This window comes from Ambystoma mexicanum, chromosome 14 (assembly GCF_040938575.1).
Source record: "Ambystoma mexicanum isolate Mex_15411 chromosome 14, UKY_AmexF1_1, whole genome shotgun sequence".
In the NCBI taxonomy this organism is placed as follows: domain Eukaryota; kingdom Metazoa; phylum Chordata; class Amphibia; order Caudata; family Ambystomatidae; genus Ambystoma; species Ambystoma mexicanum.
In genome coordinates, this window is record NC_090940.1 from 208,010,029 (window position 1) to 208,034,054 (window position 24,026).

Consider the following 24,026-nt stretch of genomic DNA (forward strand, 5'->3'; position numbering starts at 1 on the left):
GATGCACTCTCATCACACACTGCGTATATTATATACCTGCATTCCCAATGTAAATCACTTTGATGTTGTTTTATGTGAGACCGACATGTTATCAAGAGATGACACAGACAATGGATTTCTAATTGAACAGTAGAACCTTTATTAAGTATCAGGATGGTGTAAGGTCTAACTTGCCCTAAAACGATGGTTGGATTTTTCCGCCTAAGGAAACTGATGAAAGTCTATGTCCGTAAGTCCAGATCAAAAGTCTGTCTATGTCAAAACCTATGCTTGCCCTCACATCTAATACGAAACATAGTTTAGGGATATTCTGAATTAGCTAAACAGTGTTCAAAATAAAATATGGAGCAGCTTCTAGCTCCCTTCCCCAGGTTTAGGATACAGTTCTCACAATTGCCTGTCTCAAATGTTCCACCAGCACTTGGGTGTCTCTTCCCCAAGTTCAAAGCACACTTGGTTTCAATACACCATGTTCAAGTGTGTTCACACTATTCCAATTTGAGCTATGGGTTCCCTTCCCCAAGCTTGAAGTACTGGTTCACAAAAACAGTCACACAATGTTCAGCAGGAGCTTAGGGCTCCCTTCCCTATGTTTGAAACACTGATGCACAAAACAGTTTCACAATATTCAACACTTTCTTGCTTTAAGGTTACTTTAACAATTCTGCTGGATTTGTTGGGGCATCCTGGTCTAGGCACAGTTGTCAGACTGCACGTTCCACCCACTACAGGTCACGCAACCAGCTGCCCTTGCCTAAGCTTTCTATTATCTTTACTTGGGTTTGTTTGGCTGTTCGTGATTAGTTTAAAGATTCAGAAGTTCATGGGTTGGTCATCTATCTTCTTTGACATCTCTTTTACTCTTTTGCTGAATTTAAACTTTTACGGCTTTCACTGATAGTCTTTTCTTCTATTTGTTCAATTTTAGCTTTGCCAGTTCGGCATTTTGCTCACACTTCACTGCTCTTGCTCTGCTGTTCACTAACAGCTTTCATAATATTTATTTTTTATTTTTTAGAACATACAGCTCCTGTTACTTTCCAATTGTCCTCAATTGTTCAGAGACCTTTCAAAACATATACATTTCTTATACATGTCCCTTTTGATACACAGTTTCTAGATAATCCATTATTAGCATCGCATTTGTTTATTTCTTCATTATACTTTATTCAGAGACTTTCGAGAACTTGCTGGTTGCACGCGACCACTCCGATACAATGTAGCTCAGCAACTTTCATACACGCATCAGGTTTCTTGCATTGTCTGAAACTCACTGGTCGCGTTTGTGTTTCCTTCAGTTTCTTTGCTTATACTTGAGGGCAGGGTCTTATACTTGAGGTCAGGGTCTCACCCCTATCCCTCAGACACTCCTGCGTTGGTTTCTCCACTCAGGAGAAGGAGAAATGTATGGCAATAACAAAGGGAGCATTACAGCTCCCTTCTCCCGACTTTGCTGGCTCCCTGGAGACACTGCTCCCTCGCCACACTGCCACACTCTGCTTCACCTTGCAGTCTTTCAGCATCTCAGCGTTCAGTTCTCCATTGGCTCAACATGGATTGGACTGGTCTTTCTGCTTCTCTCTCTCTCCTAGCTTACTGGTGTTCAGCCTTTTATACACTTGAGCCCTATCAAGAGGTTTCAGGTGTGATTCCTTGGCCTGGTTTGCCTGACTTCATTTAGACCTATTACTGGGACATGCCTGACTTTCAGCCTTGTATTTTACAAGATCCCTCTTCTTCGTCCCAGTACTATAGTGGTGTTTCCTATAGGAAGTATGCATTACTCTTTGAGGCGTCTTCCTCTTCTCAGTACTTTGTGTGACTTCATGGGGTAGAATAGGGCATGAACAGTAATATCCTCTAAAGGCTGGGGGGTGGGGTAGGTCAGTGTTAGGAAAGGGGCAGTACCATGTCTCGCCCTCCGGTACCTCTGCCCAATTCCGAATGACCCTCCACTCAGGTGATCCTTCCTCGCTTGTCCGCCCTCAGGTTTGGGATCCAAAAGCTATGGCCCTACCTTGGCCACCTGAGCAGAAGTTCCTCGGGAGTAGTTTAGTGTGCCTTCAGGTTTCTCACAGTATACAATATGCCAACACTGCCACTGTAAATATTTTTGCGAAGCAATGCCAATATATGCCAGCACTGCAACTATATATCACTTTAATGATATTGCGGCCACAATATATGGCAGAATTCAAGTGTGAAACATTTTCATATCGAGCCCAAAATAAATGTAAATATTCTCACTGTAAATCATTTTCATGCAGCTATAATGACAATATAGGCCAGTATTGCCATTGAAAAACACTTTCAGGAAGCTGCCCTCACACCCCACAATACATGCCAACATTGTCACTGTAAATCCAGTTCATGATTGTTGCACCCACAACATATGCGAGCCTTGTCAATGTACATCACTTTTATGATGCTGCATCCACAATATATTTTGATCAAAAAATCAAAATGTAAATAGCCTTCATGATCTTCCTCACACAATATAGGCTGGCATTAACTTTCAAGATGTGCTGCCCGCCAAATAAATGCATGCATGTAGCTTACTTGCCTTTTCTGCTCAAATTTCCAGTGCCACGCTAATGACAGTCAACTCATTTTCAGGCTGCCCTCGCCCACCTCCTCTCCCTCTCTCATCTCTGATTGCCTAACTGCCATTCAAGATTGGTTTGCCGCCAATGATCTTTGTCTGAATGCCAGCAAGACGGCGATGCTCCTCATCAGCACACCTACACCATCCTTTCCCCCCACTCTCTGGTCGGCTTCCCTTGGCCCTCCTCCTACCCCCACCTGCGTGGCAAAGAACTTCGGGGTCATCTTTGACTCCACACTTTCCTTCTCTGCCCACATCTCTGAGGTCTCTAAAAAGTCAAACTTCCTACTGCACCTCCTCAGAGGTACTCTGCCTTTCCTCTCCTTCCCTCAGAAGCTCATAGTCTCCCAAGCTCTGGTTCTCTCTAGGTTGGACTATTGTAACAGCCTCTTTCTAAATCTACCTGCCTCTACTCTTCGCCCTCTGCAACTAATTCAGAACAGGACTGCAAGACTTGTCCTTGGCCTAAAGCCCCGGGATCGTATCTCTCCAGCTCTGAAATATCTCCATTGGCTCCCAGTGGATGCAAGGATTAAATTCAAAACCCGCTGCATTGTCCACAAGGCTTTTTGGGTCCTGGGTCCAAAATACCTTCAGCTATCCTTCTGCAAATACCTCCCCTCTTGAGCTCTTCGCTCCTCTACCTCTAACTCCCTTACGGTCAGTCGTTTCTCAAAGAAACATGCTGGGGGTAGATTTCTGCCTACATCTGGGGCCTCCCTCTGGAACGGCCTCCTTGCCACTCTAAAACTTAAGGAGAACCCTCTCCGGTTCCGGAAGCACCTCAAGACCTTCCTCTTTTCTTCTGCCTTCGCTCCCACTCTCCCCTGCTGATCTGTTCTCTCTTGGCACTGTGCACCTGGCCACCCTCTGTCCTCCGGGTCCAGGTACCTGCTCACCCTGCCACCCTCCCGCACTGCCTACGGGCCACCCCTTGCACTGGGGTCTGTATCTGTACCCATACAGCCCCCCTTTTTCTTCCTGCACTTATCAGACCTACCCTGTCTGCTGCCTTAAACCTAGCACTTTCAAATTGCTGACTGCACTACCACTGTGGGTTGCCTTTATTATTTATTTATTTATTATTATTTATCTGTTTCTCCTTTGCTTCGCACTTTCCACTTTCTCCCCCTTCCATGCACTTTTCCCTTCCCCCTTTCCCATGTCTAAGGTGTGCCACAGAGAGATGCATAACCATAGGGAATTCTTCTCGGCATCTTTCCTTTCCTTTGTCTTTTATCCCATCTGTGCTATTAAAGAAGGGGACAAACTATATGCATATCAGTCATGGTCCTTTCCTGAAAAGGGATCTGTAAAGAAGACGTGGTATCAAACAGTGAAGAAAGACACAAGTGATCACAGTTCAAGAGTGTTTATTGAACTTCAGTGGGTTGGTAAACCTAAATCTAAAAATGGGAGCAAGCTACGACCATCCAATAATAATAACGCAGTCCTAGTGGAGTCTGTCAAAATAAATGGGCCGGTATTAATAAACCTATTGTCAAAAAAGTGATGGCTGAAAGGTTTAGAATTAATCTCAATCTTTGGCATCACTCTGGGCAACCCTCCAAACCATCGTTCTTCACCTGCCAAGTCAATACAAAAATGGGAAAGACCAATGCAAATCAGGCTTGGTCCCACCCCAAAAGGGGCAGCCATCCAGAACTGCTTGGTCACATACCTTTTGCACAAGGTCAAAAGCTTCCCCAGACCAGTTCAGCTCCATTGGGCATCCTCTGTGAGGTGTAGCTTGGGTTTCTAAGCCCAGCAGGCTTGGGATCCAGGTATGGGCATACCCATCTCACTTGAAGTGAATATGAAAAACAGAAGAGGTGATGGCTGGAAGGTTTAGAATTAATCTTAACCTCTGGCATAGCTCTGGGCAACCCTACAGACCTGGCTTGGACTCACAGGGCCTGATCAGGAGTTAGGCGGTAGCCCTTAAATGCTGCTGTAACAGTGTTACCGCCGGATTTAAGGGACCGCCCAATCTTGAGTCTGGCGTGTTTACCCCCAGCTCAGAGGGGTAATAACCGTGTCCTCTGTGTCCTCTTTTGCCGCACCCCCACGGTGGGCAGAACGCGTCTTTTTGCCGGGATTCCCAGTAATGCACCATTGGGTTCTGAGGCCTTCTGTGAGTGGAAGCGACCGAATGCACAACCTCTGTTGCAGCTGGTCCCGGCAAAATCTCTTAACGGGAATATCTTTTTCATGGAGGTTCGGGCCTTTTAGAGGACTATATACTTGCCCACAAACCTCCCCATCTCTTTCACAAATGCTTCGCTAAATAAAAACCCTTGGCCCGCCTCTCCTGCCTCGTAGGATGCTGGATCCCCCAGTTTGAAATCTATTTTCAACAGAAGGCTACTTTTCCTCTCAGAGAACAGAGCGCAATTGGCATTCCCTAGGAAGCACAGAGCTATTTGTGCCCTGTTGGCTAGAACGTCCGGGTCTACCAGCTCTCCGGTGTCCCTGGCCCTCTCTGCAAAGTCCATAATCTTAGTTATGGGACAGGCAAGTCCTTTCTCCTGACAGCCCTTCCAGGTTCAGTCCATGCTCTTTCTCAAGTCTCTGGATAATGTTCGCCTACAGTCTTGACATAGAAACATAGATCTGGCCTTTTATTTTTGTTAGATATGATAGTACACATTGAGGGTTTTTTCTTTATTGGTATGCTTTAGCTTGCTTGTTATGTCCATACTGTGAGTGTTGGGCTTATTCATTTGTCCATTTATGTTCATAGTTTTAAACATTATGATTTTTCGGCATAATACTATACTTATGCTTGATTGTAATATTGAACATTATGAGTGTTCCACTTATTTGTTTTCTTGTGCTTTCCCTCTTTAAGGGAGGCATGGTATCACAAGTATGACACAGACACAAGAGGTACAATCTGTAAAACCTTTATTCAATTTTTGGGGTTTGGAAAAACTCCTGCTTTGCCCTATAGCTATGATGGGAGTATTCTCTACCATCAAATAATAAATAAAACAGTCCTAATTGAGTCTGTCAAAAAAAAATGGCCTATACTAACAAAACCTAATGCCTACCCTATCTCTTATACAAAAAGTGTGTAAAGGGGAATATGTAATCAAAGGAAAATCACTGTTGGAATATAAAGAATCAATGTGGCTGTGTCAGCTCTCCTCCCCACGTTAGACAGCACGGACTAAGGTGGTCCCTATAGACTGGATGGCACACTCTGGCTCAGGTTCTCAAAACAAAGGCAGTTCAAAATGTGGATCGAGGCCTGCCTGGCCTTCCACGTTAAAGTCTCTCATTCCAGCTTTCAAAACACAGTTCAACAAAAGAAGTTCACATAGGTCTTCCTCGGCCGGGGTTGGACCTCACAATCACAGTACTTGCAGGGGTTCCCTTAACCAAGCTTAATTCACTCCCTTTAGAGGTTCCCTTGCCCTAATTTATCACACTTCTGGTCTCCCTCAGTCAGGCTCGGACCTTTTCCTGTTGTCAAAGTCTTTCGAATGTCCAAGGCTTTTACTATAGACCGCTGCAGGACCACTTCAACTTTCCCGTCAGCTCACACTCTTGTGTTATGTGCCCCAGTGTCTCTTGGTCTAGGTACTTCAGTAGCCTTAGCACAAAAGTTAAACATTCACCTTTTACTTCCCCCTTTTGCCAGGGTTAATTTTGCTCATGAACTTTTTTAGAGTTCAGTCACTGTATCGCTTCATAACAAAAAATGTCACCTTTCGCTGAGACTTTCGAGTGGGCTACTTCCTTTCGCCGGACCACTCTGTTACTCCATATCGCTGGTTTCACATTTATTGGTAACTTAAAGTTCACCATAGGTCTGCTTTCCTTCGCATCTCATCCACATGTGTGCAGCTTTCAAATGTGCGATATACTGTTGGAACTTCAATCTTTCCTTAACACACACCGGTCTTTCATGTCACTCGCCAACTCACCGGCTGTGTACATTCCTTTCTTGTCATGGCAGTTTGAATTCATGAGTCAAGGTTAATAGCAGAGGTTTGGCCTCACCTCACCAACTCTGACGTTCACCCGGGAGGGTCGCGTGCGTCTTAAAACACAATGCAGTCTTCTTGTCTGGGATTTGGCCTTCTCCATGTATCTTTCACTGCTCTTTGGAGGCAACAACCTCCTGCAGGGAACTCCTGGGTTTCTCTACCCTTTTCGCTCATCCAACTGTAGGTCGCTCTGCTCCAGTAGGTTCGCCTTCATCCCGGATATTCTGCTCTTTCTCGTTTTCCACCTAGCTCAGAGTGTGTCTCTTTTTTCCCTCATTTTTATCCGTGTGGGGAGAGCTAATTGGTATCAGATGTATGTAATTTTCCTGACCCTATTAGCGGGACATGTCCAGTGAGATATGTAAGGGTTAGTCTCTTTACTCTCAATTGCCCTCTTCCTCGGCCCAGTGTTTGTGTAGAAAAGGGGGGGAGTTGGGACATTGGAGAATCCTATAAAATAGGATATGTCATGGGTATGGGAAAGGGGGGAATACTGCGTCTCACCATAGGTTGCCTCACCCCCACTCCCCGAAGACCCCTTACCTAGGTGATCCTCCCGCACTGGTCCACCCCCAGGGTCTGGATCCAAAGGCAATGGCCGTGCCCTGGCCACCTGAGAGAGAGAGATCCCTGCGGACTAGTAGGTGAGACACCCTTTGGTTTCTCGCATCTCCAAGTGTTCTGCTTATCCATATCTTTGTGGTATTTTGGAATTTAACACATTACACATAGTCACTATCTGAGTGCTTTTGTTCTACAATAGGAACGAAACTGTTCATTTGGTTGCACAGACAGAATGCCCTATTTTTAGATATCCTTTGATGTGTGTATATAACATTAAACATTGAGTGTTCTGCCCATAATAATGAGGGACTGTAACAAGGATGAGGGATGCTTGCATAAGGGTACGAGGGACTGTGCAAAGGAGGAGGGTTGTGGGGGCGATCCCTACCAGAAGCCACTGTACCTGTCTGAATTTGACAAGAGGAGCAGTGGGGCACCCAGAGGAGCATTCTCTCCATCAATTAATAAAAATGCCTGATGGCAGAAAAAATTCTCTAGTATGTTGTGTTACGAATCGTGGGATTCAGTCACTTTTCCCAAGGGAGAAACCTTTCCTTGTGAGGCTAGAGAGGTGAGCCTGCTATGCAATATTCCCCCTAGAAGTGACGTAAGAGCGTCCTCACAGAGAGAGACTCCCTCCTGGGGATAAGGTCTCCTGTTCCAGTGTGGAACTCCCTTTATAACTCACTCAGATATATTCAGAACCAACCGGTTTACAGAAACCTCTCTCATTTGCTATTGTGATGTTCAACAGAAGACTAATATCTCTCCAATACTGAGATTGGTAAAACATATGTAGTAATACAAAATAAGTACCTACCAGATACTGGAACTAGGAAATCCAAAGGATTCATAACGAATATGGCCACAATACAGGAAACGACAATCACCAGAAGGGGCGGAGCCCCAGAACAGCGTCATAAAAGTGTGAACGAGAGAGTGTCAGAGAGAGACCCGGGAGTTTCGAACCAGCAGCATCAGGGAGACCGAAAGCCTGTGGAGATCACTACTTAATTCCCCAGTGAACAGTCCTGAAGAAAGGCTGCCCGAGTCAGACTGCAGAAGGAGCAGACTATTGAGAGTCTGGCAGGAAATAGAAGATCCCAGGAGGGACGCTCGAGGAAGACTGGCCAAAGTAAGCCTAATGAAGTGCGAACTGCACAGCACCTGCACTAGACCCGTGAGGGTCTGTTTGTTTGTGGAAGAGTCCTGGGAAGTGGACACAAGAGGAATGCAGTGGCCCGAAGGAGAGGAGAAAGAAACCCCTTTCCGTGCCGATACCGCACTGGTGTAGAAACGCCAAAGCGAAGGTGGAGAAGAAGACTTGAGCGACAGAGCCGTCCTGACAGGATACAGAGCATGTGAAGAAGATAACGCTGACGCAGTGATGCAATCCCATTACAATGCAGGTAAGGGGGAAAGCCAGAGACCTAGGGAATACAGTATTTGTAACGATTGGCATAACCATATTCGGTTACCTGCGAAAACGGAATATAACGATTGCAGTACTCTTAATCATCGCAGTAATTGACGAGAAACAACAAACAGTCAGAAGTCTTCCTGTGGTCAGCCTACTCGTTGCAATGAAGAACCAAGTCATGAGAAGAATGAGAAACTCTTAGGGACACAACCTACTCGTCCCAGTGAAGAACCAGATAAGAAAGGGAGTAAAAATCCTTCAGGGTCACAGCCTTTTCGTCCCAGTGAAGGACCAAGTCATGAGAAGAGTGAGGAGCTCTCGGGAACACAGCCTGTTGGTCCCAGTGGAGGTCCACAACATAAGGAAACTGGGAAACCATCAGGGACTCATCCTCTTCATCCCAGTGAAGACCCACATACTACGAAGAGGTAGAATCCTACAAGGTCTGAACCTACTCATCCAAGTGGGTGAATCAATCATAAGTAGAGTGAGACTTATAACTGGGTACATGACACAGAGCCCAGTGAGGAAACTAATGGTCCTAAAGATATAGCAAGTGCTAAAAGGAGAACTGTGCAACTGTATAAAACTAGCAGAAAGAGAAAGTCTATCCATTCTACAAGTACAAGGGTACCTAGAGAGAGGACTATAAGAAAGCAAAGAGGGATAAAGACTGGGATGTGGCAAAGTCCCCTCTGAGAACTGAATGAACTGGTACAAGAAATAGCTAAGTGCTATTTGAAGATCCTATACTGAAAAGGACATTGCTGAAAAGCAAGCCCTAAGAGAAGGGAGTCCTGTTTTTAGGTCTCCTTTGTATGTGCATATTTGACACAAAGTATTACATGTTTTAATTTTTTTCTCATGGTTCAGGTTTTTTTTCGAAATATATCACACTACCAGTGTTCTCCTTATGCATATTTGTAACATTACAAGCATTTAGCTAATTTGATATGCTTCTGCTTGTTCATAATATTAAACATTGCAAGTGTTGTGTACATGCCAAAAATATAGATGAATTAACTTATTTTTGTAATTTAATATCTGGAGGTTGGCTGATGAGATTTTCAAAACTTTTGAAGCATGAACAACTACATAGTAAAGTGTACACATACAATTTTGAGAATTCAGGTTCTAAACTTTCTATTTACTCTATGGTGTTGTCTTTTACGAAAAAAGTTTATAAAATGCCCCTTTTCAACTTCTTATAACTTTTGATCAAGTTCATATATTTGTAACACATGTTTCATAGCCAGTTAGATGGTCCAATTCTGGAAGCCACATTTCATGATCGTCCATCTATGGGTTTAAATGTTATAGGGGAATGTTTTTTTTCCATTTTAACAAGAGCATGGAATTTAACCTAAACTATAGAGTCGCTACTGATATATATATATATATATATATATATATATATATATATATATATATATATATATATATATATATTTATTTTTATTATTTAATCGCATGTGCCAATAGGAGTGATTGAAACCTGGAAAAAGGGGCTCATTGGGTATAAAGAGTTGTGTTTTTATAATGGCTAAACATCTCATTTACTTTGGAAATTGTGAACGTGTTGCACAGTTAAACATAATTCATACATTCTTAGTGACTCCCATGTCTCTTAGGTTTTCTAGTCATACCAGCAAGACTGCTAAGCGCTGCAAGTGCTTGTCCCAGATATGTATTTGACCTGTAAAACACTCGTTCTGATCCTGGCAGTGTTGACTCAGTCCATCATCTTTCTGGGGTTCCTAAATTCAGTATTACAGTAGATGATAACAATGCCTTTTGTTAAGGTGTTTTGAAGTGGGAGGGAATCCTGCATGAAACATTATGCGAAAAACGATTAATATTACGCAGACATATTTGAATTGATCTGCCTGGCAAACTGGAGGATTGTGTATTTCAATTGTACATTGTGGCCATTTTCCATTCATCAACACATTTTTCAGTTTACTTTAATCTTTCATTAACTGCTTGTGTTCATGTATTCTATTTGGAAATATTTGTTTGTCCAAATAACCAATATTTTGCTGATTACAGGAAAACATCAGAGTGGATGCACTTCCTACACAGAGCACCCATGAACCTATCTCAAAATGTGGGGACCTTGATGTGATCTTTGATTACCAAGCCACAAGCCAAAAGCTGCACGTGACAGTGGTGGAGGCCAAGGGCATTCCAGACAAGGATCGGAGTGGCATTAGCATGTGGCAAGTGCACACTGTCCTCCTGCCCAACAAAAAACAGAAGCATAAGACCAGCATTCAAAAAGGACCCGAGCCAGTGTTCCAGGAAAAGTTTGCATTTCATAAATTGGAACCAGGAGAGCTGAACAGCTGTGCAATCAGATTCCGTCTTTATGCTGTGCGCAAGATGAATCGGGAAAAGATGATGGGAGAGAAATTGGTGTATCTAAGCAAAATCAACCCGGAATCCGAAATGAAGGTGACCCTGGTCTTGGAGCCCCGAATCAACCTGAGTGTAAGTAATGCATGCAATAGACATTTCACACACCTCTCATTTGAACGAAGGCATCTCCCGTTATACAAAGAAGTATTTAAAATGTGTTGAGGCACTAGCATGGTGAAATGGAAATAGGTGATTCTGGCGGATGACATCTTAATCAGATCATCAAATTGTCCACTTCTCGATTTCCGACCACAGTGTGAAATGACTCGCAAGCTGAAACCTTTATATGTCTTTATATGCTTAGCTATTTTGAAGATTGCAGGTGTTTCTTGACACTGATTTTCTCAATTGTTGGTAGCCACAGTGAGGTTCATTGAACAAGGCGAGTGATGTGGCCACTCTTGTGTGTTGTTGGTGTTCTGCATCCCTGAGATTCAACAACTGGGTAGTAGCATACTCGGGTAATATGTCTTAACATTGGTGCAAGACTTGAAAAATGTTGTGGTTATAAAATTGTATAAAAAAGAAAAATTCGGTAGTGTGTAGAGAGAACTAAATGGGCTTTTCTACAATTGTATTTTTAGAGTAGAAAACTATAGTTGAAAAACACTATATTACTGATGAAAAAAACCATAGGCAGGCTTTGCACTGATAGAAAGAAATGATTGATGCGCAATTCATTATTTTTTTAATAAATTCAAGCAAATTTGCTGGATTTTCTATCGATTCTTGAAAGTTTCTGTAATACTTTTCATCATGCATTCAATTAGGCAATAATGCAGCTATCAAGGGCAGGTGAGCAAAAGTGCTCATTCGAGTTCCCGTCCATATATGCACGGAAAGAGCAGAATTCGTTTTTTTTTTTATTCAATCAAATTTGGTTCATTTTGTATTGATTCTTGAAGGTTTCTGTAATACTTTTTATTGTGCATTCAATTAGGCAATAATGCAGTTATCCAAGGCAGGAGAACAACAGTTCTCATTTGACTTCAAGTCCACATGTGCACTGAAAGAGCAGAGGCGGGTTCTGGAGCATTATGAGTTGAACGCTTGTACTCTTGTTGGCAACTCAGGACATCCTGTCCTCTCTCTCGCCTCTTCCTCTGCCTCTACCAATCTTGGCCTGCCTCTGGCCACCTCTACCTCTCCCTCTCCTCCTCCTTTCTCCTATTTCTCCCCGACCACTGCAGACCAGGTTTCTAGAGCAGTCCGATCTATGAAAGAGTCATCCAAGCAGGTGCTCCCCTGCTCCTCCAGAATCATCAAGGACCATATTGACACCCTTGCTTCAGCCTTGGTTAATTTCTGCAATCATACTTTTGTCATGTTTTCCTACACAGTGAAGGAAAGGTCAGGGGTTAAAAGGGTGCCTAGCGTCTTTGCTTTCACTATTGGTCTGCTCCATCTGCCGGGGAAGCAAGAAGCCTGCAAACCTGCTGTGACTAACCAGGAAAGTTGAATCTGGGTGCCTACATTGCTGCTATGTTAAAAAACAAAACTAGGCCTTTCACCCTCTTTTTAGAAATGTTGAATCTGGGTCTTTGCATTGTTGTAACTTTGGTACTGCTTCCTGTGTCTCATTAGGCCCTCTCCCACTCACTAGCCTCCCTCAACCCCCGTCGGGAGTAATGCTGAGTGTACCTATGTGTGTTCGGCGTGGGGCTGTGCACCCCCCCTCTCTTCTCTCTCTCCTCCTCCCACCTTATCCTTGCACCCTCTATAGTACTTTCTTTCTCCCCTATCTTCTCTAATGGCTACTCTATTTCCTATCCTATCCCTCTCACTAAGTCAGGGAGGAAGAAGTTCAAGAGGGACATCCTGGTCTCCAATCTAGACCTCTCTATCGCTGATACCTACATCAGTGCTTCCTCCAGACAGACTCTTGCCAACATTCTCTTTGTCGTTCCCTCTCCAGACCTATGAACCCCTCATGGGGTCTCGGTTCTCTCTCCTTTTTCCTCCTCACCCATTACTGGTGGCACTTGGTGGGAAGTCCTCTTGGCCTCCTTCCACACCTCCAAGACCATCATTAATGTCTATCTGACTGGCACAGTCCGGTCCAGGGCCCTCAGCCCAATCTCCTCCTTTTCGATAGGTGTCTCCCGCGTCTTATCAACTTTCCTCCTTCTCCTGCCACTCCTATCAGCTCCTCTGCTGCCTCCTTATTCTGCCACTTCTCTGACACCCTCCTCTTCCTCTCTGGCTACTTTGCCATTTCCTTCTACCTACACTGCCCACTCTCAGGCACCTCTACCACCTCCACAGGGCGTACCCCAAGCTTGTACCCCTCCACGGAAGTCTTTCAAATGTGGCAACCTGCTCCATGTCGCTACTCTCAATTCTCGCTCTGCTGTCAAACACTCCTCTGACATCTGTCACCTCCTTGCCGAACTTGACCTGGATGTCCTAGCTCTCATCGAGACATGGTTCACGGCCAGCTCTGTCACGTGTTTTGACACTCTCCTCCCTGAAGGCTACAAGATCCTTTCCAAACCCAGAATCAACTGTCCCAGAGGTGGAGTAGCTCTGGTCTTTCCGGAGTGGATCCCTGCTTCTGTCATTCCTATGCAGGCCTGTTCCTCCTTTGAATGCCTGGTCTGCAGGCTTGTTGCCTCTCCTGTCCTCGATCTGACTGTGTGCACCATCTACAAGCCACCTGGCCAGGTCGCCCTCGTCCTCTCAGATTGGGCTGACCTCTCCTCTTCTCTCCTTGCCTCTACCTCTCAACATCTCCTCCTCAGAGATCTCAACATCCATCCGGATGCTTTTAATCCCTTCTCAGGGCTCTTCCGCAACCTCTGCAGCACTCTCTCTCTTTCCATTCTACCCTCTGGTCCGACACACTCTGCCGGACACACCTTGGATGTATTCATTTCCTCAGACATCCCCCTCTCGAACCCTCTCAGCACTCCTCTCTTGGACTGACCACTTTCTGCTCTCTTCTCACCTGAAGCTCTTTGCCCCCCAGGCAAAACCAACCCCAGCACGGCCACCTACCTTCTCGGTCATTCAGCCCATGAATCATGAGTCAGTGGAGGACTTTGCTGCTACTTTCTTTGCTCCTCCTACATCTGCGGCTGACTCAAACCCTGATACAGCCCACTCTAATCTGCATCTTTCTATCTCCAACACTCTGAATGTCCTTGCCTCTGTCATGAGAATCTGTCTGAAGCCTACCTTCAAGTGCAACTTTTGGTATGACTCTGATCTCTCCACCCTGAAAAGCAAGTGCAGGGTGGCTGAGAGGAAGTGCAGGGCATCAGATGCATCCTCTGACAAAATGGCCTGCCGCCTGCTCCAAAGGCAATACAGACTCTCTCCTGACCAAGAAGAGAGCCTACATCCAAGTCTGTGTCTCTGCGGCCTCTAATAACACGGCCAAACGCTTTAAAATCTTCAAGGAACTGGCCAATCCTTCTGCAGTATCCACCTCTCATGTTCCCTCCCAGACTCTATGTACGGCTCTGGCTTCTCAATTCACCACTAAAATTCAGGACAGCCTTTCCTCTCTCTCTCCTCTTCCTCTCCCTCTACCTCTCTTGGCACACCTCGGGTCGCCTCTCCCGCTCCTCCTGCTTTCTCTTCCGACCACTGCGGATGAGGTTTCTAGACAAGTCTGATCTATGAAAGAGTCGTCCAAGCAGGTGCTCCCCTGCTCCTCCAGAGCCAACTAGGACCACATTGACCCCCTTGCTCCAGCCTTGGCCAATTTCTGCAATCACTCTTTTGCCACTGGAACTTTCCCCTCTCCCCTCAAGCACTCCTTTGTGCACGCCCTCCTGAAAAAGCCTTCTGCTGATGCTTCCTGCCTGAAAACTACTGCCCGATCTCTATCACTCTTCCTGGGAAAACTCCTGGAAAAGCATGCCATCTCCTAGCTTACTCTCCACACTGAATTTGTTGGTGGTCTCCATGACCATCAGTCTGGCTTCAGAGCAGCCAAAGGCACAGAAACTGCTCTCTACAACACCCATGGAGATCTGCTCACTAATCATGATTCTAGCATTACATCTTTCCTCATCCTACTGGATCTTTCCTCTGCTTTCGACATGGTACATCATGCTATCCTGATCGATCGTCTCTGTGAGAACCTGGGCATCACGGATCAGGCCATGGCCTTGTTGACCTCTTCCTCCAGGACCGATTCTCCCAGGTCCAACTTGGGTTCCTTCTCTCCACCAATCCTCTCACCACATGTGGTGTTCCCGAGGTGCCCAACCTCTCACTGTGACTCTTCAATGTCTACTTGACCCCTTTGGCCCACCTTATCTCTATCTTCTCTTCTAACTATCAGAGTCATGCCTGATGACACTCAGCTCTCCTTTAAGCTACCCTTAGCCTCCTCTCCTTTCTCATTCCTGACTGTCTATCCATGATTCAGGAGTGCTGCCCCTCCAACGATCTCTGCCTTAATGCCAGTAAGACTGAGATCCTTCTCATTGGGACCCCTGCTCCCACTTTCCCTCTCTTACTCTAGCCACCCTCATTGGACCCTCTTCCTTCGCCTTCATGTGAGGCTAAAAACCTTGGTGTCATCTTCGACTCTCCTCTTCTCCTCACATCACAGACCTTGCCAAGAAGGCCCACTACCAGCTGCACTTCCTCAGAGGTATTGTCCCTTTCCTCCCTTTCCCACTGAAGCTCACTGTCTCCAGAGCCCTGGTTCTCTCTAGGCTGGACTACTGCAACATCCTATTTCTCAATCTGCCTTCCAGTACTCTCTGCCTTCTGCAACTAATCCAGAACAGGACTGCGAGACTTACCCTTGGCTTCAAGCCCAGGGACTGTATCTCTCCAACCCTGAAATCTCTCCACTGGCTGCAAGGATCAAGTTCAAGACCCTCTGCATCGTCCACATGTCCTTATGGGGCGGGGTCTGCACTACATCCAACTATCTGTGCCTAAACAGCTTCCTTCTTGAGCCCTTCACTCACCCACCTCCAACTCTCTGAGGGTCAGACGCTTCTCCATGCCTAGATTGGGGTGGGTGGATCTCTCCTCTGCAGATGCCTCCCTCTGGAATGGCCTCCCTGCTCCTCTCAAACATGAGCCGGACCACCTGAAGTTCCGGAAGCAACTCAAGACCTTCCTCTTCGCATCTGCTTTCTGTCTCCCCTGCTGACCAACCTGTTTGCTGGACGGACTGGCTGCCTGGCTACCCTCTGAGCCTCATGGGTACCAGGCCCCCCTTGACCAGTAGCTCCTGTACTGCCTACAGGCCTGCTGCACACTTAGGGGCTGTATCTGGAACCCTACAGTCCTCTGCCTCCTTGCACTTACCCAGAGCTAGACTGCCCTGGCTGCACTTACTCAGAGCATTGCTGCCCTGATTTCACTCCCCCCTCCATCCCACTGGCACTTCCCCTCTCCCTCCCTCCTGCGTTTTGCATCTCGCACTTGCCCGATCTGAATGACACAAGGTCTAGTAAGATAGTTTGTTTTGTCCCCCCTCTGTCTTCCCTCCCTTGTCTTGTCGTGCCTACAAACACTTGTCTAGAGGCGCGTTATAAATTACTTATATCATATCTCTTTGTGTCTCCTAGCAACTAAATGTAAATTTGTTTTAAGCACTTGGTGTTGTTACTATAAGTGTTAGACCCATTCTCAATTTCATTGTGGATCTGGGTTGCAACAACGTACAAGCTGGAATTGAAGGTGATCTTGCGTAGTCACCTGAGCAAGAGGGTGCATGAAGATATGCAGGTATTGAAAGGAAGTTACCGTACGCATAAGACCTTTTGATGAGAACATTCTGAAGCCAATTTGTCAAATACCAGAACAGATGCATTTGGCTCTTCACTGCCACCCTATGGCACTTATAGCCACATACCCCAGGTACTGTTATTATATGTGGGTACTGTTCCGCAATCCCAGGTGCCGACATAATATGCCAAGAGTATCCTTCTTTAGGGAGATAATGTAATCTTCTGCCAGTTACAGCTTTACATGGCAGGTACAATCCTAACATGTAAGGTACAGTCTAATGCATCCAGGTGTTGCCATTATATGCCAAGTGCAGTCACCAATACCTCTGAATTGTCTTCTAATGTCAGTTAATGTCCCATATGCCTGGAATGGTCACCATTGGTGAGGTGCAGCCTCACATGTGTAAGTGATGTCACCAGGAGCCAGGTGCAGCCTCAGTTGCCCCAGTAATTACATCTAAAAGCAATTGATGCCTCATACACCGGATATATTCACCAAATGGAATCTGCAGCTGCACAGGTGCTGCCCTTCGCTTATCCATGGCACCAAACATCCACAATACAATATAATAATACAATACAGCGTATGGCATTGGAATAGTAACACACACCTGAAAGGGCCTGCTTCATGGGCACCCATGGCTCCAACTTCTGGCTCTGGGATTATCAAGATTGGAAAACGTGTACTTCCTCCTTATAATTCTGCTGCCCATGCCTCTTCCTGCATTCTGTGTTGGCAGCCTCTGGCTGATATGGTGAGGGTGGAAGGAATTCCCACCTATGTTTCCTTCCATAGCCTTTCAGCAGCCACTAGGAAGCTTGTGAGGGGATTGGGATTCTACAAGAGGTGGGATATGACGAATTATAAACATGGTGCTCGCCAGAACCCCCTTAACTTTCTTTGGCACTTCCTTAGTATTCTCTGAACTATAGGTTGCATGGGCATCACTGGAGAGCACAGGCGAGTTGCCAGGGTTTAGCTCCAGATACCTCTGCCTCACACATGCATCAAGAACAAGGACCACAATCCTAGGATTTGATTTGCCCCATCAGTCCCACACCTACATCTCTGCTAAGCTGTAATGTTAGATATCTGCTCCTGTGAATGCACACTCACAGAGGGCCACACCCTCAAACCTGCACGCCTGTGAAGAGTCACAAGACCCAACACCCAGTAGGGACCCTACATAAGGATACCAAATCGTGGCAGAGAAATTTCTGCCACAAATATAATCCCTATGAGACAGTACAGTACCCCACAATAGAGATCCTACATGCTTCTACTCCATGTGACGGCTGTCAAGTATGGTATATATTCCAGATGTTGATCTTTAAAATTCAGTATAGCATAACATCTTGAGTAGTTGTACTATTCATTGTGGATGTTGACAATACCATTTTAAAGGCACTTGTCCCAACAATTCCTCTCTGAATAATATAAGCATAAGTATTCTGCACTGGTCTCTTAAATCGTACACACTATGAAACTAAAACCAATACCACAAAGCTCTTCTCTGCCCTTTACCCAGAACCCATTCTTGTTGAATGCTCTTTACACTTTATATCCATCTTAACCCAGCTTAATCCTCATGCCTTCTGACCGTGCCGGTACAGCTAAATAACCCCACCTGACTTCAACTGCCTCAAATAAACACCAACGCCTTGATTGCTATACAGGTCGTTATTGATACATCCAGAAATACTATGCACGCTCTCAACATCTAGCTCTGTCGCATGAAACTGTTCAATGCCATAATAAATACTTGCCCTTTTTACCATTTGGTGCATCTCTCATCACTTAATCTCCGGTCACATAGTTTCTCATGGCCAAACCCACTAAGTGTTTGCCAGCTGGAGGGACTCTTACCTTGTCCCATTCCCTGTTTAAGTTCATTTTGAATCTAAGTAGACCTTGATCAGTGTTAGGCAAGGTTTGTATGCAGTACCTTTTGGGACCAGTACACACAACTAGGAGTACAGGTGTAAGCAAAACCAAGCTTTGGTATATGTCTGTACTGCACAGTTTTTGGTAGCCGAGCTGAGCAGCCAGGCTTATCTCAAGAGGGAATGTGAGCTGTAAGGATGTTACACAGAGGTCTACAATCACAGGTGTTCAAATAAACTCTTAAACTCAAGGTTTCTTGGTTAAAAACGTATTAATTTATTCATCAGTCAGTTATAAAACATTCACTAGAAGGAGGCAGTTAAATATCATACACAAATATACTCTAGTACTATACACTTTAAGTTTCTGAGGCATTCAGACTACTTTGAAGGAGGAGCAAAATGGCATTCAGAATACTTTGGAGTAGGAGCAAAAAGGAATAGGTTATTCAGAACATAGAAAGAATACCGTTATTTCTTAGGCAGTGCAGATAGTTAGAGTTCACCAGAAGAGTCAATTCAATAGGTTAGGCCAAAGTCAATGGGCTAAAGTCTTGGATAACGTAAAGCAGTTCTGGTAGATAAACTGAAAAGTCTCTGCAATAGTTTGTAGCAAGAAGGATCATATGTTGGGTCACAAGCTGATTAGGCCGGTGAGTTGGGAAAGTTTCAAGCACTTTCACCGCTTGAGGTAAGTACTCTCAGTCTGATTTTACAGTACTTTTACAAATGAAGAAAAAGATGCAGCTGGTGACCTCTGTTCCTGGCAGTTCCTGCAGATCTCCCTGTTCCTGGGCCTCAGTCATGGGGACAAGACGGAGGACATCGGGGAACTCCTCCACTGCACTGGAACTGGTCAAAAAGCTGGCAAATGGCAAATCTTCAATTCTGGTAGCTGTATTCAAGCACACAAACTGGTGTCCCTCTCCCTGGTTATGTGGTTTCCTGCAGCACTCTGAGGAAAATATAACCGGCTCTGAGAATGGTATCCAGGTGGATTACGGTTCAAGTTGATTGGTCCCACCAACTCAAAGGGAGAAGTCATCCTTGCTGGACATCTCTGTCGAGATGAACTTGGTGATTCGGACCTGCAGCAGGGCTTCACCGGGCAAGCCAACGGTCCAGGAGTTGCAACAGCCGTCCTCTTCAAGCTAGTCTTCGATTCTTTCGTTCCAGTGGTCGACTCTGCCTTCCAAGCCAAGAGACTTGTCTTTTATCCAGTTTCCTCCCATTTAATCCAGACTAGCTGCCACTCACCCAGTAGGGTGGCTGTCCTTGCCAGACAGTCAGCCAGCCAATCATGCCAGAGTGCATTTGGGTCTCCTAGGAGACTAAGTACATGGAGTTTCGGGCACCTCCCTCACTTCCTGCCCATCCCAGACACTCGGGCTCCAGAGGCAGTCTTCAGTCCTGGAGCCCGCCAAAGGCAAATGAACAAAGAAACCAATTTCAAAGAACTAACCTGGTTTGGCATGCAGAGCAAAACTCTAGAAGGACCTTTCCACAAAGAAACTGCGAAAAAAGAAGACCAGGACGTGTTTTTACAGAGGGGGTTCAGACGCAATCTTGAAAAACATGGCTCCCGCGATTTAACGCTAGCGGTGTTCGCGGCCGGGAAAAATCATGGTAGTTCGTTGTAAAACCACTGCCACCAGCCATTTTAATAGGAAAGGGTAGCATTTGACTGCTACATGAGTATCTAAACACAGGGATACTAAGTAACCCCTCCAGCACTCTATTGTAAAATAGGTTGTGCTGGGTCTAGGAATTTAAAAAGACTAGTAAAGTCAATTTCACTTTACTTACTCTGGGAAACAGTAGTTTATCCCAGAGAAGGTATTTAAACCTTGGGAAAGCCTAAAAAGGTTTCCCTGTGCCACTGCACTGAGGGTGGGTGGTCTTTGACACACATGAAAAGATGTCTATGGAGTTGTCTAAATCTCCATAACCAAAGAAAACACAAGAGTAAAACACATTTCAAAGCACATGAGAGTGGGAAAAAGGGTCACACTCTCTCCAGGTAAAAAAATCAAATCCTCAAAATCCAGCAAAGTTGCTGGGGGTCTCTAAGGTGAAGGGAATTAGCAAATATTTGAGAATTCTCCCTAACAATCAGTGTCATTTGTGCAAAATCACAAAGGTAATTCTCTGTTATAGTTGTTGGGCTTCAGCCCAACTATTATAAAGTCCAACATTCTCAAGAAGACAGGAGGCCTTTTAATGATTTCCACTAAATGACTTCTGGGAATGTTTCCACCTCTGTGTCTGTGAGTCCTTGTCTTATTACTGATCAGCTCACTCTCTCTTTCTCTCTTCTCCTCGACATTCCACCAATGCTCATTGCAGGGTCCTTGCCTTATTACTGACCAGCCCACTCTCTTTCTTTCTCGGCAATCCACCACATGCTCATCTCAGAGTCCTTGCCTTATTAGCAACCAGCCCCCTCTCTCTCCTCCTCTGCATTCCAAAACATGCTCATCTCAGGGTCGTTGCCTTATTACTGACCAGCCCATTCTCTTTCTCACTCTCTTTTCTCCTCGACATTCCACCACATGCTCATCTCAGGGTCCTTGCCTTATTACTGACTGGCCCACTCTCTCTGCTCCTCAACAGTCCACCACATGCTCGTACTGAAGAGAACCTTCTCTGTTCTCGGGCTACACCTGCAAACCTTTGATGCTTCAGTACATGCTCATCCTCCAGCGAGCCCAGGCTCACCCCTTCCAGGCTCTGTGTTCAGCCTCGCTTTTTTCCTCGTACCTCATCTCCCCTTCCACTCTTTTCCTCTCTAATGTTCCTCATCTTTTCGGTTTGGGCTCCCCTCCACTCCTCATCTGATTTTCCTCTTCTGGTTTCAATCAGCTCTGCTCCGCTCTTGATGATTCTCCTCGCCTCCTCCTTATCTCTGTCCATCCTGCTCACTTCTTCAATTGACTCCTCTCCATTCCTCCTCTGCGCCCAGCCGTCTCCTCTCTCCAACTCCTAGCCTCATGCTCTTGCTTCTCTCTCCCTCACTGCCCCCAAGCGTACTCATTTTCATAAACCCACACCCCACTTAATTGCTCTTATCGCCTCATTTATGTAGGGTCTGGGACCCACCCCCAGGGTTCCACTATGCTCAATGGGTTTCAGGTGTGATCTGTTAAGCATGCCACTTTCTGATTGGGTAATCTCTTCCAGTGCATTGTTAGCTAGGAGAAATCGACCTCCCTTCTCAGGGGGGAGCTGGCTTCACTTTCCCTATTGGATCGGGATACTGCATAAGCATGGGAGGGTGATGCCGAATAGGAGCTCTGTGATCATCTGCCTTTCCCCTCCTCCCCCCGCTTGTGAAAGCGAGATTTGGATTTGCCTCGTCTGATCCTCATGTAGATTCCCCAGCTTTGCAGCACTCACTGACTGCTTCTGCATTATCTACCTTCACTAGTTTATTTCTGCTTATTTGGGATTCAGCATGTCTGATTGCCATAAAGGTATATCCTTACTGTGTGTCTGTGTGCCGATGGGCATTGTTGGTTAGGCCAAGGCATCCTTTCCATTCCATCCTTAGGGCCAGCATAGTAAGTGATGACATCATCCGCCTTGGCCACCCCACCAATCACTGCAAATGACAGGGAGGGAATAATGTCACAGGATGCACTTTTAAGTGCCTAGATATGAGCTCTTATGTACACAATTGTGCAAAGGGGTGAAACAAGCTATTAGGATGTGGTCCTCTGGTTACTTCACAAACTTGTCAGGTTTGTTGGCACTTAGTTTTGACCATGAAACCTTGAACTTGCAAATGTGGTTTAGATTTGGGGCAGTTTCTTTGTGTGTGTTGCTGCACATTAACTAATTTCTGGGCAGGTTACCCCTCAGGGGGCATTGCGCAGTGGATTCTTACCTTCCGCCAGTAACTAAACAATCAGGCTTGCTTCTTGCAAGCTGGTGAAGTTGACATTGGTGAGCTCAAAGGTTTAGTGTGTAGAGCTTGGTGCTATTTCGTATAGATCTTGAGTCTGGGGGTTCTTCACAAGAAAAGACTACCCATCTCCCTCAGTGGTATAAAAGCAACATGTTCTGGGTTCTTCAAGGAGATTCTGGATATTCAGAACAGTTCAGTCCAGGGAAGGTTTTGATTCTTTTTGCAGGGCGTCAGTAAAGCTGAATTTACCCCTGACAAACCCTTAAAATGGTTACACAGAAGCATTGCCATGGTCAGTCAATGAGTGGTGTGAGAAACTTACAGTATTCTTCCACCTACGCCTTCGGGATCTTCCATTAAGTTGTCCAGGGAAGGGCCATCGCTTTTGGATCCCGACACTGGGGGTGGACAAGTGAGGGAGCATCACTTGAGTGGAGGGCCACAAGGGATTGGGAGGAGGATACCCAAGGTTGAGACATGGTATTCACCCATTCCCAATAATAGCCCAACCCACACTCTATCAGCCTTCATGGGGTATTTTCAATCTCACCCCATTTCCAGCAAATACTGAGACGAGGAGGATGCAACTAGTATAAGTGAAGATTACCCATAGAAACAACATGGGGAAAGTAAGGGCAACATACTATAGAAAGAACACAAGTTGTCCCACTAATGGAGTCAGGCAGGGTCAGGTATTTGCTAATAGCCACTCACACCTGACTCCACTTGACTGTACTTTCAACTATAAAAGGTGTGGTTTTTCACTGAGGAGAGGGCGAGCTGGGGATGTGGTCTGGACCAGAGAAGCCAAGGAGCAGATGGCAGCAGGAGTAGAATGGCCTGCCAAGACACAGGGCCGGTGTTTGTGAGACGCTGCAGCATGGCTAGGGAGCCGTGCCTCCAACGAACCCGGAGCTAGGCAGCCTGCTCTTGGGGTCCGGCGAAATGCTTGCTCCCTTTGGACTGGTGCCTGTCCCAAGGGTGCCTGGGGGGCAGGAGGTGAGACCCTGACCTCAAGCCTGTACATCCAGAGGAACCGCTCATCAACACAACGCTGCCCGGTGAGTTTCATGTCAGTGAGAGAGAAACTCGGGAGCATGCGGTTGATTGGAGCGGAGCGGGAGAAAGACAGAGTTTTTAAAGTGGTGCGGCACGGAAAAGAGAGCGAAAGTTTATAAAACAGCACGGAACGGGAAGCAAGAGGAAGCTACAAAAGCTGTTGAAGGAAAGCAGAAGGAAGGAAAAGTTTCTAGTGGCGCAGAAAGAAAGTAAAGACATTTAAAGTTTGTAAAGATGTGCAGAGACACAGGAAGAAAATGACCAGATGCAAGTGTGCACGTTAAGGAAAGGAAAGTGTGTAAAGTGTGCAGAGGTATGGGAAGAAAATGACCAGGTGCAAGTGTACACATTAACCAGGTGCAAGTATGCAAGTTAAAGAAAGGAAAGTGTGCAAGAGGGACAATACAGATAGAACAAAGTAAAGGAAGGTTCAAGTGTGCACGAGAAAGCAAAGGAAACAAAGGAGAGC

At 45.7% G+C, this 24,026-nt stretch overlaps 1 protein-coding gene across 6 annotated transcripts in view; it reads left to right on the forward strand.

Annotated features, from left to right (window-relative positions):
- Positions 1-24,026, forward strand: part of SYT16 (synaptotagmin 16) — a 695,358-nt gene that overhangs the window by 605,507 nt on the left and 65,825 nt on the right. For all 6 annotated transcript variants that reach the window (XM_069638935.1, XM_069638933.1, XM_069638936.1 and 3 more), the window contains one exon: positions 10,634-11,074. In XM_069638935.1, coding sequence (XP_069495036.1) covers positions 10,634-11,074 — 441 coding nt within the window. The remainder of the gene's footprint in view (positions 1-10,633; positions 11,075-24,026) is intronic.